The sequence below is a fragment of the Prunus dulcis genome, chromosome 1, assembly GCF_902201215.1.
Source record: "Prunus dulcis chromosome 1, ALMONDv2, whole genome shotgun sequence".
NCBI classification, from domain to species: domain Eukaryota; kingdom Viridiplantae; phylum Streptophyta; class Magnoliopsida; order Rosales; family Rosaceae; genus Prunus; species Prunus dulcis.
In genome coordinates this window covers 3,672,949-3,689,898 of record NC_047650.1, presented here as the reverse complement: position 1 = coordinate 3,689,898, position 16,950 = coordinate 3,672,949, and the positions used below count along the sequence as shown (strand labels likewise).

The following is a 16,950-nucleotide window of genomic DNA, read 5'->3' as shown; positions in this document are numbered from 1 at the left end:
CCCTAGTGTTTGTTACATATTCATTTTACACTTTGATAATCACAGTCTTAACTTGTTAAATTAGAGTTTTGTTACATTTTAAGCATTAGAATTAGTTCACTTGAATAAATAAAAACCCCTTTGTTTTGTGTGTGTGTTGTTTGAAATCTTGAGTGTTCTTTCCACTGAATTATGCTCACTTTTGTATCTATTTTTGATATTTGGCTCGTGATGAGTTATTCATTTTTTTATGCTGAATCCAACCATATAAAAACATAAATTGTGGATTAACAGTTGGAAAGTTACAAGTCAAAAACGGCACAGAGGTCGAAACTCGAAAACAGAGGAAGTTCATAAATTCGTCTTTGACATAAACGTGATAAACGGGTGATACTTGGTGATAAAGTGGCGATACAGTAGTGATACAAAATGCTGATTGTGTTTATCTTTGGTTTTTGTTTTGTTTCATTTCATTTACTTTTCTTAACTTATTTCTAGTATTCGATTTGCATTTTACCTTTATATTGTGTTAAATAAGTGTCCTTTACGTACTCAAACTAGACCTTTATATAAGCCTATAATATGCCAAATAAAGCAGTAGTTTTTCTAATTAGGAGCAATACCATTCATGCCTCTCAAAGTAAATTAAAAGAAGCATAAGCAACTTTTATGCATACCATTTTAATTGCTGAAGATCTGACTTCTCGAGATTCTGGTGCTAGATCAAATTGTATGAAAAGCTATAGTAAGAACAAAGAGAAATGTTTAAAAAACTATATCCCATACACATAATACATACATCCAAGAAACAAAGGCATGTCATATACTTGGATGAGAGAAGTACCATATCTTGTCTTAAAGATCCTTTCCAAAATAGTAACCAAAGTGCTTCTAGACCATATAATATCATAAGAAACAATCTATGGAAATAATAGATATGATAAAAAGTAAAACCAAATTGATATCACATATACCAATGACAATGTGGTGATGGTGGTGAGTATACACCTCTAGTTAATGTGGTGCGTAAAAATGCTCCTTAAATAAATTATGTTGTCCACATATATTATAACGTTAACGAATTATACAGATGATTATATTTTAGTTTCACGCTATAATCTCTCTATGGATTGATTGTATTTGCATGGTTATGTACTCTCATACCATTCAAAATATTGGTCGTATAACGTCTATAATGATATATGGTCTCATCTCCACAAATATTTTGTGAGACCAAAATTAATTTGAAATAAAACCATGTCCTACTTAAAAATTTAAAAAAGAAAAGATTCATGGATAAAAATCGAGGACAAAATCTCATCTTACCCTCCTGAGAACGTGACAAATGTGGACTTTGTACATTCATCAATAACATAGATAAGATTTGAGAACTTGAAATCACCACACCACAGATTTTGAAGAGGTTTGAGAATTCTAACTCTAGCTTTGCTATGAAGCCTCAAGAGAGATCCGTGAAAAGGAAACTTTTCTATGTTTTCTAGCACCTTAATGAAAAGATTCTGTTCCATAGAAGAACTCTCACGATATTTCAAATCAACTTTTCTATATTTCACCACACCACAGAGTTTCTATGTTTTCTCTAGCTCCCTAAATAAAGAGCAGTCGAAAGTCGTTTGAAATCATAAACTTTTATTTATTAGCTGTTGTCACTACGTGGCAAAATAAGGGTCCGTTTGATAACTATTTTAATTTTAGTTTTCATTTTTTGTGATACAGAAGAAAATGAGAGTGAGAGTGAGAGTGAGAATAGGAGTGAGGATGAGATTGAGAGGATTTTGGCAGGACCGTTGGCTTCTCCCTCCTCACCACGGTTTTGTTGTGCCGCTGAACACTGTGCCGTTGAATGCTCTCCAAATGGTAGCTGAGATTTTAGATGGTCAGACCAGAAATGGAACACTCAAGCTCTAGCTCAGTATGTGAGCCAGGACACCATAAGCTTATCAGTGAGGTTCCTATTGGTAACTTGCACAGGGATGACAGAATTGTGTGGCCCTAGAACAAATCTGGTTTATATTTTGCGAAGTCTGGTTACAATTTGTAGGTGGTATCTGTTTCTTCAATCGGGAGGAATAACCGGTCGTCCCATGTGATTGAAAGAGGTGTGTGGAAGGATATTTGGGCGACTCCCACTCTCCAATTTGCCCCATATGCAATTAGTATGAAGAATCTGAGGAACACGCTATCTTTCTGTGTCCTTGGACCCAAGTTGTCTGGTTTGGCTCCCCATTAAATTACCGTGTGAACCTTCAAAGTCTCACTACGTTTGACCGCTGGTTCAATGGGCTGTTAAATAGTCAGATGTTTTCCAAATCTGAAAGAGTATGGGTTCTGTCCTGGTTAGTTTTATCTCGTGGGAGATATGGAAAGCAAGGTGCAAGTTTCTTTTTGAGGACATTACAATCGATCCCAGAACTGTGGTGGAACAGGCTGCCTCAACAGCTGAGGAATTTGAAGCGGTGAGGCGCCATGCTATCTCCACCAGAAATGGGGCTGGTTTTTTCACCCAGCCCATTGGTATTTGGAAACCCCCTGTTAACAGTGCAATTAAGATCAACTTCGATGATGCTTGGAAAAACCATGAGGCAGGATTGGGTGTGGTGATGAGAAATCAGAACAAGGATTTCTGCTATGGTTTTGCTAGTAAACATTGTTGTAATAGTGCCTTGAATTCAGAAATTGAAGCAACTATCGAGGCTCTAAGATGCGCAAGACTGAGAGGCTACTGAAAGTTAGAGATGGAATCGAACTCAAAAGTCCTCATTGATAATATCAAGGGTAATGTATGCACGAAGGCCTGGACCATTCTCCCTTTGCTAGAAGAGATCAGACGCCTGAGTGCAGGTTTCTCTAATGTGGAATGGCGTTGGATCCCTCGTGGAGCAAATCGCGTGGCTCACGTGACGGCGGCAATAGGATTAAGGGCGGTGTCCGCAAGGATGGGCTAACCAGCCACCTCCGTCCCTGGTGCGGGTTCTAGCTTCTGATGGACTTCCAAGTCCCCCTTAATTGTAATTTTTGTTTTTAATGTTTTTGTCTCTGTGGGGAAAAACTGGTTTCTAGACTCTGCGAGTTTAGTTTTTTTACCTGAGTTTCTATTATCTCATCAGGTTAGTATCAGTTTGTATGCCTCCTTTGTTATCAATGAAAGCTTCTTCATCCAAAAAAAAAAAGGATGAGATTGAGAGGTGATGATGGGAGGGATGAGTAACAAAAGTGAAAACAATTTCAAATAGGTTTTAGTTTGTAATTTTTTTTTTTTTTCACTTTACTCCTCACTCTCATCCACTCCTCTTATCTTCCTTCTCTCAATCCCATCTTTACTCACATTCTCTTCTTTTTTTTCCCTCTATACTCTAGCACAAAAACTGAAAAATAAAAACTAATAGATTGAGATTTTAATAGATTGTAATTACATGATTTTAATGTAATAGATTTCAGCATGATTTGTAATTACATGATTTTTCTTATGATTTTAATAGATTGTAATTCCAAGATTTTACTTATGATTTTAATTCATGTAGGACTTTCTCATATTCTCCAAAATAGATTTCACCAAAGTGTGGATTGGATTCGGGTTAGCCATCTTTCATCCATTAGTTGAAGGATGCCAAGCCTTTAAAGATGCAGAAAGTTGAAGTTACACCAATCTTAGCTCAAGTTATCATTACTATCTATCGTGTACGGTTTTCTTCAAATCATCCTGTTCTAGAGCTAAAACCATAGCGGTCCCAAACTTCAAACATAACGATCATTGAACTAAAACCATACAGCTATTAAGTTTTGGATAGAGAACTTGGTTTGGAACTGAGAATTGACGTCGGAACAAGCTACAAGATTAATTGAATTTATAAATATTACAACAGACAAGTTAATTGAATCAATTCAATAAGAAACTGGACAGCTGAAAACAATTCAAAATATGGTCCAGCTATGACATGATACTAGTATAGAACACTTGTCAGCTGAAAACAAGTCAAAATATGGTCCAGCTATGACATGATATTAGTATAGAACACTTGTTAGTCAAATTAATTCCACAAATTGATTAAAGAAAGACAAATAAATCAAACGAAATAAACAAGCTGAAAATCTATTAAGAAAAATGGACGCATATTGCATAATATGAACTACTATTGAAAGCAATGTATATGAAATTATTGTTTAGATTAGAGAAAGCAAAGAAAACAAAGACAGCTATCTGAGTCTATCCACTAAATACAGAAGGATCGAGTCTGGTTAACCAAGCTCTTGTAAAGACATGAGTACCTTGTTTATCTTCATTTGTTCATCTTCCCCAAAAATAAAAAAAACGTGAGAATCATGCATAGAGGGTGGGATTTTTTTTTATGGGGTTTGGTATTTATATCACCCACTCAAAAGTCTCACACAATACACCATTTTACGAAATATCTCAAAATCGGTAAGTTTTTTAATACCACCGTGCTTTTTCTTATCTTTTAAAAGTCCTAATTGAATACCACAAGACTTGGATTGATTATTTAAAAATATTAATTGAATACCACCAGATTTTTATTGATTACTTAAAAATCCTAATTAGATACAACTGGACTTTTAAGCTTAAAAACAATATATTAAAATTTCAATTGAATACACCCCCCATTAAAATGGTTATCAAACAAGCCCCAAGTAAAATATTCTTCATGGAGGAAAGCAAATGTTTTGGAAAATTTTAGAGCAAATTCCCCAAATATTCCTCTCCCAACCCCCAAAAAAAAAAAAAAAGACGCATCCAAGTCCATCTGGGAGTATTACATTTCGTTCCTTTTCAATTCTTTCGTTTTTGCGTATAGATACTGTTTGTTGATTTGGCCATTTGGAGGAAGTTGTGGTCACTCTTTGGATGCTGAATGAGTTTGGTCTCAACGTTTCCCTGTAGGATATTATTGTTACTGCTTTGTGGATTTACACTTCCCTTCTATCTGACCACCTTTAGGCTTTAATCAAAAATACAATCTATCGCATTTTTATAAAAAATAAAAAATAAAGTTACAATTTTTTTGGTTAGTTAACAAGTCTTGTCAAATATCAAACAATGAGATCATTGCTTTGCTAATTGAAATCAAAATATTCAATATAACTGCCATGAATTAGACGGGATGCTAGGCAAGCTGCATGAATTAGACGGAATCGAACTCTTAATTAAGTATTTTAAACCTAATTAAATTCATGTTCCCACACCGCATTCATCACGTTTTTAATCGTACCCTAAATTTTGTCACTTAATTAAGCAAAAGATCATGTACCTTTACATTTTATCTTGAGAAAAGTAAAGTTTAGCATGTGGAAAGCCATCGAACAAAAACATAGGACTCGATTATTATTTCATTTATATCTTAAGATTATTGTCTAGTATCGAACATGTGTCTAAATTAAAATGAAAGTTAGCGCCTAAAGTTATTATTCCCTCCACTGGAGGAAATTATTTTAATATGCTAATTGTACTAATGTTCAATTTTAGTAGAATATTAATAATGAAAAATGACAAAACCCCCCCAAGACCTGCATGGATCTGAATCCTGACCGTGTATATTCCTAACTTTTCCAAAAATGAAATCAGGTGATGAGTCTACAAAATCTTCCAATCATATATGAACACTACAAGAAATGGGCCCACATTGCTCCAAAAATCAAAGCTCGTGCCTCTCTCTCCTATCCTATATACATAAGCAGCATCCACCCAACGGTGCCTGCTATAGAGAGGTAGATGAGGACCTAGACTTTTACTTATCCTCTCTTCCTCTCTTCCTCTCTTCTCTCTCTCTCTCTCTCTCTCTTCTGTGCTACAATGGCGACGTGGGCTACCTTAGACTGCTCCTCAGCCCAACTGGCCCAGCTGCTGGGTCCCAACAACACCGCTGCAGCCGACTTCATCTGCTCCCAGTTTGCCGCCGTGTCCTCCAAGCTCTCCGACACCGCCCACGCCGTCGACACCACTTACCTCCTCTTCTCCGCCTACCTCGTCTTCTCAATGCAGCTCGGCTTCGCCATGCTCTGCGCGGGCTCCGTCCGAGCCAAGAACACCATGAACATCATGCTCACCAATGTCCTCGACGCCGCTACCGGTGGGATCTTCTACTACCTCTTCGGCTTCGCTTTCGCCTTCGGCGGCCCCTCCAACGGCTTCATCGGCCGCCACTTCTTCGGCCTCAAAGACATCCCTTCCGACTCCTTCGACTACAGCAACTTCCTCTACCAGTGGGCCTTCGCCATCGCCGCCGCCGGCATCACCAGCGGCTCCATCGCAGAGAGGACCCAGTTCGTCGCCTACCTCATCTACTCCTCCTTCCTCACTGGCTTCGTCTACCCGGTCGTCTCCCACTGGTTCTGGTCAACCGACGGCTGGGCCAGCGCTGCAAATACCCAAAACCTACTTTTCGGATCCGGAGTCATCGATTTCGCCGGGTCGGGTGTGGTCCATATGGTCGGAGGCATCGCCGGCCTCTGGGGAGCGTTCATCGAGGGTCCGAGAATCGGCCGGTTCGACCACTCCGGCCGGTCCGTCGCTCTCCGCGGACACAGCGCTTCTTTGGTAGTCTTGGGCACGTTCTTGCTCTGGTTCGGGTGGTATGGGTTCAACCCGGGTTCTTTCAACAAGATCCTGAGTCCGTATGGGACCGGATCCATGTCATATTACGGGCAATGGTCGGCGGTGGGCCGCACCGCCGTGACGACCACCCTCGCCGGCTGCACTGCCGCTTTGACAACTCTCTTCGGAAAGAGGATCCTCTCGGGTCATTGGAACGTAACGGACGTTTGTAACGGACTTCTCGGCGGCTTCGCGGCGATAACGGCGGGGTGCTCCGTCGTAGAGCCGTGGGCAGCAATCGTATGCGGCTTCGTCGCCGCCATCGTTTTGATCTCGTGCAACAAGTTGGCCGAGAAGGTGAAATACGACGATCCGTTGGAGGCGGCGCAGCTCCACGGCGGATGCGGCGCGTGGGGAATTATCTTCACGGCGCTGTTTGCTACCAAGAAGTACGTGAACGAGGTGTACGGGGGAAAATCGGATCGGCCTTACGGGTTGTTCATGGGCGGCGGAGGGAAGATGCTGGGGGCCCACTTGATCCAGATTGTGGTGATTATCGGGTGGGTCAGTGCCACGATGGGGCCCCTTTTCTTCGTGCTTCATAAGCTGAAGCTGCTGAGGATTTCGGCCGAGGATGAGATGGCGGGTATGGATCTGACCCGGCATGGTGGGTTTGCTTACGTGTACCATGACGACGAGGACTCGGAGAAGCCAACGACGATTCAGCTTAGAAAAGTAGAACCAAATGCTTCTTCAACACCCACTTCCGTTTAGAAGCTAATTTCCTCTTCTTCTTTTTTTCTTTTTTTTTTAGAAAAAAAATTTTATGGGTTTGATATTTTTGAATAGTAATTGTTGACTAATTATTATATGTAGGATTTGTGTAAAATAATGTTTCCTTTTGTAATGGGGTGGTTGTGGTTGATAATGATTTGCATGTTGAAGATAAGTTTGTGTTGGATTGAGATTTTACATTTTTCTTATTTATGTAAATTATTATTATTATTATTCAGGTGACTGTCTATTTTCTATTTTATTAAAATTAAAATGAAATATTTTTGTGGCACTTATTTGAATACTGAAAATGTACTTCGTTCATGAGCAATTAACTATTCTGGGAAATGGGTACAAGTGCTTTTGTTGAAAGCCAAAAGAAATGTGGCTGGCTTTGTTTTGTGATTGTGAATGAAATGGGAAGTGACAAAAGAAGAAAGCAAATCAATGTGAAACATTTTGGATTCATTCATTTGATTGAATTCTGACTTTAACTGAAATTATAGAGTATGGAGGCCAGGGCCAGTAGACTTTTGGCTGAGGAGAATTTTCTGAAGCCACAAAGATGGAACTTGGATGGAATGTCAAACCAGTATATGGCTTGTGAACTTGGAGATAGCATGGCCTTGTTATATTGTTTGTAGTGTCACGTCTCATAAAATATGATTTTATTTTTCTTTGATACGTATGATTATATGTAATTTTTTTTTGTAAGAGTGACGAGAGATAAATACATAATTATATTCATTTTGCAAAATTTACTTCATAAAAAAATTAGTTTAGAAGCGAACGTTGCACTTGATTTTTTATGCTCTCTTTGTCATAGATGCATCAGCTTGTTTAGCAAATATGACAAATACAACGTCAGTTTTTCTATCTTAAGAATGTGCTTATTTAAAAACAAAATGCACACATTCTTTTTAGGATTACCCCACAATATAATTTAGCGTTCCGAATCTTATATATATTTTAAGTCATGTTTCAAGGCTCATCACTAAAAACTCATCCAAATCGGAAATTTTCTGATCATATAAAATGTGCAACACACGCACACAATTTGTTAGGTAAAGCTGAAACGAAAATATGCAAAATCAAGTGTGGATAAACAAATTTCCGATCTAACATGATAATCCTTAAAAATGAACCTAAAAAATGAATAGTTCCGATTGCTAAATTACAACCCAAAAATGGAATACCTTTATTTTTATTCAGTAAGGACATCCAAAGTTTAGAAAGACTCAATATAACATTATTTCTTAAATTCAATTATAGAAATAAGCACGGCATGTTTAAGTAATTTCTACGCATGTCTCACTTGTAATTAATTGGTTGATAATATATTGTCATAAATATATTCTTCCATGGAATGATGATGTCGACATGATATAAAGGAGCTGGGACAATCGTGGGATATAATTGCGTCCTATTATCCTTCACATTGTTTTTCCAATCCAAGCTTCCGTTGAATATTGACTTGGTGATAGCCTTAAGTTATTAACAATGAATTAATTAGTTTTCAGAAAAAGAAAAGTCTAATTGGGAAGGAGCAGCCTAAGTTTGGAATTTAAATGAAAACTGTAGCAAAATGATGATCTTTGTGTTTCGTTTTTTGATGTAAAACAAAACAAAATCATCATTTTGAGGTGGAATGATGGATATTATTCCTCTCTTTTTCCTGAAAGTCACAAATTGGTGAGTATCCAAAAAGTAATCCTTAAAAGTAAAAAATAAAAATAAAAAAAATACAGGCATCACTAGGAAAGTATGAGTTCTTTTTATTAATTTATTAATATAAATGATAGTCTAAATTATAAGGGAATTGAGGTTTCTCACGCACACACTATCAAAATATTATGGAAGTTCAAATTTAGACCACTAGTATGCAAATCAATGCATTTTTCAACTGAGCTATATCACTTTAACGGAAAGTCAAAATTCTTAATTCCAATAAACGAGTATTTTGGGATTTCACACATACATCACCGAAATACCATTGAATTTTAAATTTTAAATCATTAATTTGCAAGTCAATTTTTCTTTCGATTAAGCTGTACCCCTTTCACAGAAAGTAAGAATTCTTCAATAGAGGAGTATTTTCCCAGAATAAATGATGCAGATTGGCTTGGAAATCGATTGGTATTGCAATTGGTTGCATTAAAGAAGAAAAGCGGTCAGTCAAATATCCAAGTGTGAAAGACATAAACCCGAAAGCTACCAAAGCAAACGGTGGTGGGTTGGTCTATGACATTGACGACGACTTTCAACGTTGCCTTGTAGACTTGGCCGCCCGCCTCCATCCTTGTGTTGCGAATTTATGCTTTAACTATTTTTGTCACTTTATTTAACAACATACTATCAAGTCATGGATGTCAAGTGACCACAACCATAACTTACTGATAATATATTTGAGTGGTGTGTTGTAGATCTTGAGTTGGAATTTTCTTCCAATATTATTTGACGGAAAATGAATGAAGAATTTTTTTTCTTCGAAGTTTTCACATTCGCCTTATGAGATTTTGCTCTTTTTATGATATGAGAGTTTCTTTTTCAAGTTTTATACTGAATATTGATGATCTTATACGCTCACGTTTTGAAGAAAGTTTGTGAGTATGTAGTAGGATTTTAATTTTGACTGAAGAGGAGAGGAAGAAGTGACATTTTTGAATCATATAGACATTTAGTCTAGCTGTTGAGAGTTGCAAATCATAAAGCAAAGTTGAACATTTGATGTTGTTGTTTGCGATGGATTCAAATGTGAACGCATTGTGTGTACCTTCGTGAAATTTTGTATTCCCATTGGGTTTGCAATCTGTCATTCTCTAGAACAAAGTCATTTCGTCAACCTTACCCAAAGAGAGAGAAAGTCAAAGGTCATTTGATTAAGGTTAAATGCACAGAAAAACTTGTCCTTTACACATAATTTAAGAATTTCTGGTACTTGACAACCGCATGAAACTCTCTGGTGGTAATTTTAAGTTGAATATCTTATCAGCTAGTCGTGATGGGAACTTCAGTTTGAAAACTGGTTTCTTCTCTAATCTTTTGAATTTTATTTTCTCTTTTTTCCATTGTGTATGTGTGCGTTTTTTTTCAAAAAGAGGGTACGATTTTGTTTCAATAATTTAGTCTCACAAAATATTTGGACTTCATTTGTAGACGTGAGATATGGTTATAACAAAACAAATGAGACGAAGAGATCCCAAGTTTGATTTTTCCCTCTATTATAAATTGACGAATTTTGGCTGTTTTCTTCTAAACTCAAATGTGTTCTTATAAAACGAGCTTTGACACGAAATAGAGTTTATATCTTGATTATGCTCTCTTTCTTAACGATATCCGATTTCATATCTGAAATCTTTTTGTGTGGTGAATCCATGAAATTTCCAATGTTACTATTGTATTCTTTTTCTATTATAGAGATTTGAATTTAATAGAATATTGTGTATCCAATTTAATACAATGTCAAAGTATGCCAAACTTTGACAGATGCTATAGCTCCTCTTCTTGATGTACGCATGTGATATACCCTAAACAACACCCTACCACCAAAAACCAAACCCAAATTCAATTCATAAATCTGCTTTGACTTGCCAAATGCATCCATTCACATGTATTAACGTACTAATATAAGCTAGTTATATTGTACAAAAATATTCATAACCTTTGGAAATAGTAAAGAACGAGTTTCGTTTTTTATTAACTATTAGTTACGAAAATAATAAGGAGGTTGGGCAGCAGTCCAACAGATCAGATACCTTTCTTAATTGATTAGATTCGTCATAGATAAGGCGAAAATCCAGGGAATTAGCCCCAAACAATTTTAAGTGGCCATGGTTTTTTCTGGTATTAAATATTAAAATTTTGATTCTTCCAACAATTATTTTACTAATTTGATTCAATTTGGTTAATGCAGTTATTATATTAATCGGTTAATACAGTTTGTTCGCTGGATTTGTGTTTGATAGTAAAATGAAAGTTGGTGAACATATCGTTGGTCTCCGTACGGTGGCTATGATTTAAAGGCAAGATTTTTTAATTACAATTAGAATCGGCTAGGATAGGATTGGTTTTGTAGCCCAACTTATTTTTTTTTTATAGAGTTTATAGTTAGGCATAAATGGCATTAGTTATAAGGACCAATATAAATACAAATAACCACATGGGTTAATACATATATAGAAGCACAATAACTACAAAGCGTTAATCTAAATAATGCGAAGGATTCCACTATCAATAACAAGCGCACAAGGTGTACCTCCACTCATAACCACACATGGCCTAAATAAATTCTGGCAAAAAGCCGCAAGCCTGAATAAATCATACCTATACCTCAATGCACCAAACTACAACAACAATTATAACTTTTTAAACTCTCATAAGTAGAAATAAAATTCGATCTACAATCACGTCATCACCAAGACAACCAATCAACTACCAAACTCATACAAGACGAAAGGCCTTGAGGGGATGGGCAAGGAGTAGAGGTGGAGAAGGGAGGGGATGGGCAAGGAGGGTAAGGATGGGAAGAGGAGAGGGATGAAGACAACCGGGAAGCGACTAAAACTTTTCTCTCTCAGGATTTTCTCTCTTATGGTTTAATAATGAAATTGCCGACCCTACTACTTTAATTGTGCATTACCAATAGGTTTTTACAGTTCCGATCTCTTGGACCACAGGAGTCCAAGATATTATGGTCACTCACCATTGGATATTAATCTAATGGTTCAAAAAAGATTCTTAAAAGGAGTGCAAGAGTGAATGAATCGTTGAATTTACATCCAACGGTGAGTGACCACAAATCTCTTGGACCCCTACAGTCCAAGAGATCGGAATAATAGATTTTTAATGTTATTTTCTCTTAAGATGTCACAAATTTAGATTCTCCTTCACACATTAATAAGAAGAAGAAAAATGGTACATCGCTTGTTTACTTTTAGGAATGCTGACCAATCAACAAGATATGATAATGTAGTTGCTTTGCATCTTCTTCTTCTTTATCTTTTCTCTAGTATCTTTTCAAAGGAGACTTTCTTTTTTGAAGTTTTTAAAAGTCCATCAACAAAAAAGAAATAAATGACAAAAAGAGTTGAAAGTAACCCCTAACATCAAGCAATTTATTTATTTATTTTTAAAAAGGTTTGAATCCGTACATCAAGAGAAAATTAGAGGATAATATTCAATTAACAAATGGAGAAATGAAAAAGACATAAACGTTAAAAAGAAACCAACTTTGAGTTGCTTTGTATAAACAAGAAAAGGAATAGTTTTTAGCTCCATGAGGAAAGTTCTGAATTTTATTTTATTTTATTTTTATTTTTGCTTTCTATTTGATATAAACAATCCATAGCAGCGCCATGTTATGCGACAACCGTGAATTTTTTCGAATCTCTCTCTTCTTCGAAAAAACATATCAATGCCTTAACCGTTTCATTTTAAATCCTCCATCAAAGGAGGGATATTAGTCCTTTCTTTCAGGAACATCCAATTAATTTTTAATAAGCAAATTACGTTTATATTCTAAATATTGTGCTTCGTAATCTTCATCAAACCAAAAAAAAAAAGAGATAAAGAAAGAAGATATTTTGGCTTCATACCGGCTAAGATTCATTTTGTATAAAATACCTGCGAATTGCTATACATTATTGATGTATGTCTGTCAAGTAAATATGTCATTCATGGTTTATGACAAAGTCATGCAACGACTTAATGCAACTTGGAGTAAACAAAATATGTTCAGCGAGCTCATAGTTATGTCACACCTACGTATGTACATATTTATAGAAACTCTCGTGATTAAGATAATAACGTCATTTTTATTCAATTTTCTTTAACTTTGATTTCATGTAATGGTAAATTGGTTATTCTCAAAATCTAACACTCAAAACCTAAAAGTGAAGCAATTAACCAATCCAAGGCTTGCAACTATAATTCTAAATGAGGATTTCTTGTTGAGTAAAAACTAAAATAGAAGGACTTGAGGTACGATTTGAATCGTTTGGTTAACGAATGGATTTGAGGGGAAATTATTTCCCATATTATTTCCTAAGGAATGGAAATGAAAGATTCCTTTCCCACTTTTGGTAATGTCGGGAAAGTAACCGGGAGTTTCACTTTGTTTCCTTTCCCATGTTTGTTTTAAGTAGGAATGGAAAACAAAGTTTGTATAATTTTCCAATTATACCCATATTAAATTAAATTAAAAAAAGAATGCATTTAATGATACGTTGTAATTATAAATTGTTCATAGGGACAAAATAGCCATGAAAATTGTGCATTGAATCTTAGCTCATTTTCCCAAACTTTCCCATGAGGAGGGAAATAAAACCCAAGTTAAGAGGAGGACTTCACTTTTCCCCTTACTTTCCCATGTGCCAGGCAACCATTTCCCATACCTAGACTTACCAAACATGGGAAAGCAATTGAATTCTCATTCCTAAGCCTCCTTTCCCATGAACCAAACGGGATCAAAGTGTTATTTGTCTCTTACTATTCAAATCGTACCTCAAAGTTCATATTTCAGTTTTTATTCAATATTTTTACACTGTAAAACAATTAACTATGTCAATAAATGACATCAAAGTTGAAAAAATTTAAGTAGAAGTGGTGTTTTCTCGATGCATTCTATATTTAAGAAGTACGTCACGTCAGGCATATATAGCTGCATATATTCAACATTTCAATTGTCAACTGTGCATCAATCACAATCTGTAGGATCTGTGTTTGGCTGCTCGCTCATGGCTAATTATGTCACGCACACATATATATGTTTAGCAGGTCAAATGTCAACTATAAACCAACTCTTATTAAATTAATCAACAAAAGGAAGAAGAATCTACCAATTACCTTCAAAACCTGCTTGCAGGCCTTGATAGACAATTTGCAGATAATTGCATCTTCGTTGAAGTAAAAAGCAAAACCTATATGCGCTAGTGGGGTATAGTTCAGTTGGCATCTCCACCCATATAGACAGATATTCGAAATCTCCAAACACCCATTGAATATTTATATAAATTCTCCTTCCCCAATCGCTTGTACTTAAAAAAAGGAAAAAAAAAAAGGAAGAAAACCTATATTCACAATTAAAAAGAACAAATATTTGTGTTATGGTTAAACTCAGATTTTGAAGGTCGTTGGAGTTTTTCAAGAGGTGCAGGGGTCTTGCAGTCTAGCTTCCTTTTGCGTTTGTAAGAGCACCATGCTGAAGTCAGCGTTTTCGGGCTTGAGCCCAGGTAGAAATTGTCTGTGGGCTTGCCCGGATTGGTGGGACGTAGGGCTTGCCTGGGCTACATGTCGTGAGCTGGAGGGTCTTTTGGGCTGGCAGAGGGCCTTTTGCCCGGGTTGGTGGCATGCGCTGGACTTGCTCTAATGTCAACTGGCAAAGTAGGTTGTAGTTTGGCATCATTAAGAAATCAGTTGACTTTATAGCTTATATGTAAAAGTGCTGCTAAACACACCAAATATATTCACCAAATATAATTTATTATTTAACGGGGCAGTCTTAGATACATGATTTGAAAATTAGAGAAAATAAGGGTCTATTTGATAATCATTTCAATTTTAGTTTATAATATATATTTTTTGTGATAGAGTATAAAGAAAAAAAAGGGAAAATGAAAGTGAGAATGAGAGTGAATATGAGATTGAGAGTGAAGATGAAATTTAGATTGAAGATGACAGGGGAAGATGGAAGGAATGAATAACAAAAGTGAAAACAAAAACTAAAAACTAAAATATATTTGAAATTGTTTTCATTTTTGTTACTCCTCCCTTTTCATCACCTCTCTAAATCTCATCCTCACTCTTATTCTCACTCATTTTCCTCTATACTATAGCACACACAAAAAATATTGAAATTGTTATCAAATGAGATATATGAAGAAAATCAATTTGTTATCATATCCACACATACATGATAATAGAACCTCCATTTTGTACTTCAAATTATGATTAAAAAAACATAATTTGAGAACTAGAAAAACAAAATATATGATTAAAATTAAAGAAAAAGAAAATTGAGAGAATTATAGAGGAAATAAAAAATCGTAGAGTCCTTATTCTATTTTCTTATTCGAGATTAAGGGGCTCAAAAGAGCACAGAAGCACAAATTCTCTGTAGACACATGCTGGCAAGGCGATCTCCACTAGTTGGGTGTGCAACTGTAATCTTTCAGCACACCCAAATGGTTAAAAATATGTTGTAACCATTGACTTTTCACCCAGTATTGATTGGGCGGGCTTGCAGCTTGGGATATAATCTGTTGATCAATGCCTGTTAAGGCAAATTTTATTTATTTTGGTAGGACAATCATAAATCACAAAACGTCACATATGTGTTGGTATCGGTCGAGGAAGCTCATGGGTTAAGATCCATGATATGAAAGTTTAAAATATTTATAAGAACATCTCCAATCATTTTGTAAACCTTTTTCTCAACTTTAAATTCTGGAAAGACAAAAAAAAAGACATAAAACTTAGCTTCAACAAACAACAAGGGTCTAGCCGAGTAGACCTTGACTTGTAGATCAGTGGTCTCAGGTTCGAACTATCGTGACACATCGATAGTGTGTATTTGAGAAAATCCCCAACCCCCTTCCTAACTTTGGCACCAAAATTTAAATAAAATAATAAAAAAAACTCTTGTCCAAACTCTATCCAATTTGGAGGGAACATATAAATAGTATACATGAGTGACATCCTTGCGTAATAGGCCATGTTAATATTCTTTGTATCATTTCAATTTGATCGGACGTCTCCAAATCGACCAAATTGATGAATTATTGACAAATAATTGGGATGCTTAATATGACAATGCAAAATCAAGTCAGTCCAAAATAGCCCATTTTAAACGTGGAAAGCAAGAACATGTATGAACAATGGTGCAAAGTAAGAAAACCAGACCACTTCACGAGAGTTTTGCTTTCCCTTTCAATCCCCAAGATTGGCCCCATGATGTGGCCAACGACATGAAAAGATTTTCAAATCAAACGCGTGCACAAAGGACTGTACGTAAATAGTATGATTGGTCAGCAATGGTTCACTATATTTATGAAAAGCTACATCATCGTTCAACAAATCACAGACCACTAATGGCCAAGCACAAATTTGATATTTTCCCTGAAATGTCTACAAATTTATATACGCATGTATTGACCCTCCTCATTTTCTTTCAAATTTTCCCAGCAACCAAACAAAACATTACCCAAGAAGAGGCTCTCCAAGTGTCACACTTTTACAAATTTTACCAATTTCACTTCTGAAGGCCGGGGATCATTCAATACAACGGTATGAACACGATACCAAGGCAAACCCATGGAAATACCCCTTTATCAACGAAAAATAGACACAATGTTGTTGTAAATAATATTGGTGAAGCCCACATAAAGAGAAATGAACGTGGTGTTGAGTATGGTAGTCAAAAGGAGAAATGATGGTGTTAGAAAAGAAGGAAGAATAGTCAAAAGATAAAATCATTATGTTGGGAAGATTAGTCTATAAATAGGCTTGCTCATTCACTTGTAAAACACACCAAATGAAAAGAAGAAAGAGTGAGAGTCGGAGAGAAAGAGAAGGAGTGGAGTATATCTGAGGAGAAATTCTGTCAGTGTAAACACCACAAAGAGAAATATAAT

The 16,950-nt window shown here is 36.1% G+C and overlaps 2 protein-coding genes across 2 annotated transcripts; both read left to right on the top strand.

Annotated features, from left to right (window-relative positions):
• Positions 1-2,321: 2,321 nt before the first annotated feature.
• Positions 2,322-2,726, top strand: LOC117615860. The gene has a single exon (XM_034345022.1). It carries the CDS (start codon positions 2,322-2,324, stop codon positions 2,724-2,726), a length of 405 nt encoding a protein of 134 aa, XP_034200913.1.
• Positions 2,727-5,731: 3,005 nt separating this feature from the next.
• Positions 5,732-7,559, top strand: LOC117615129 (ammonium transporter 1 member 1-like). The gene has a single exon (XM_034344141.1). It carries the CDS (start codon positions 5,807-5,809, stop codon positions 7,319-7,321), a length of 1,515 nt encoding a protein of 504 aa, XP_034200032.1. The 5' UTR covers positions 5,732-5,806; the 3' UTR covers positions 7,322-7,559.
• The last annotated feature ends 9,391 nt before the right edge of the window (positions 7,560-16,950 follow it).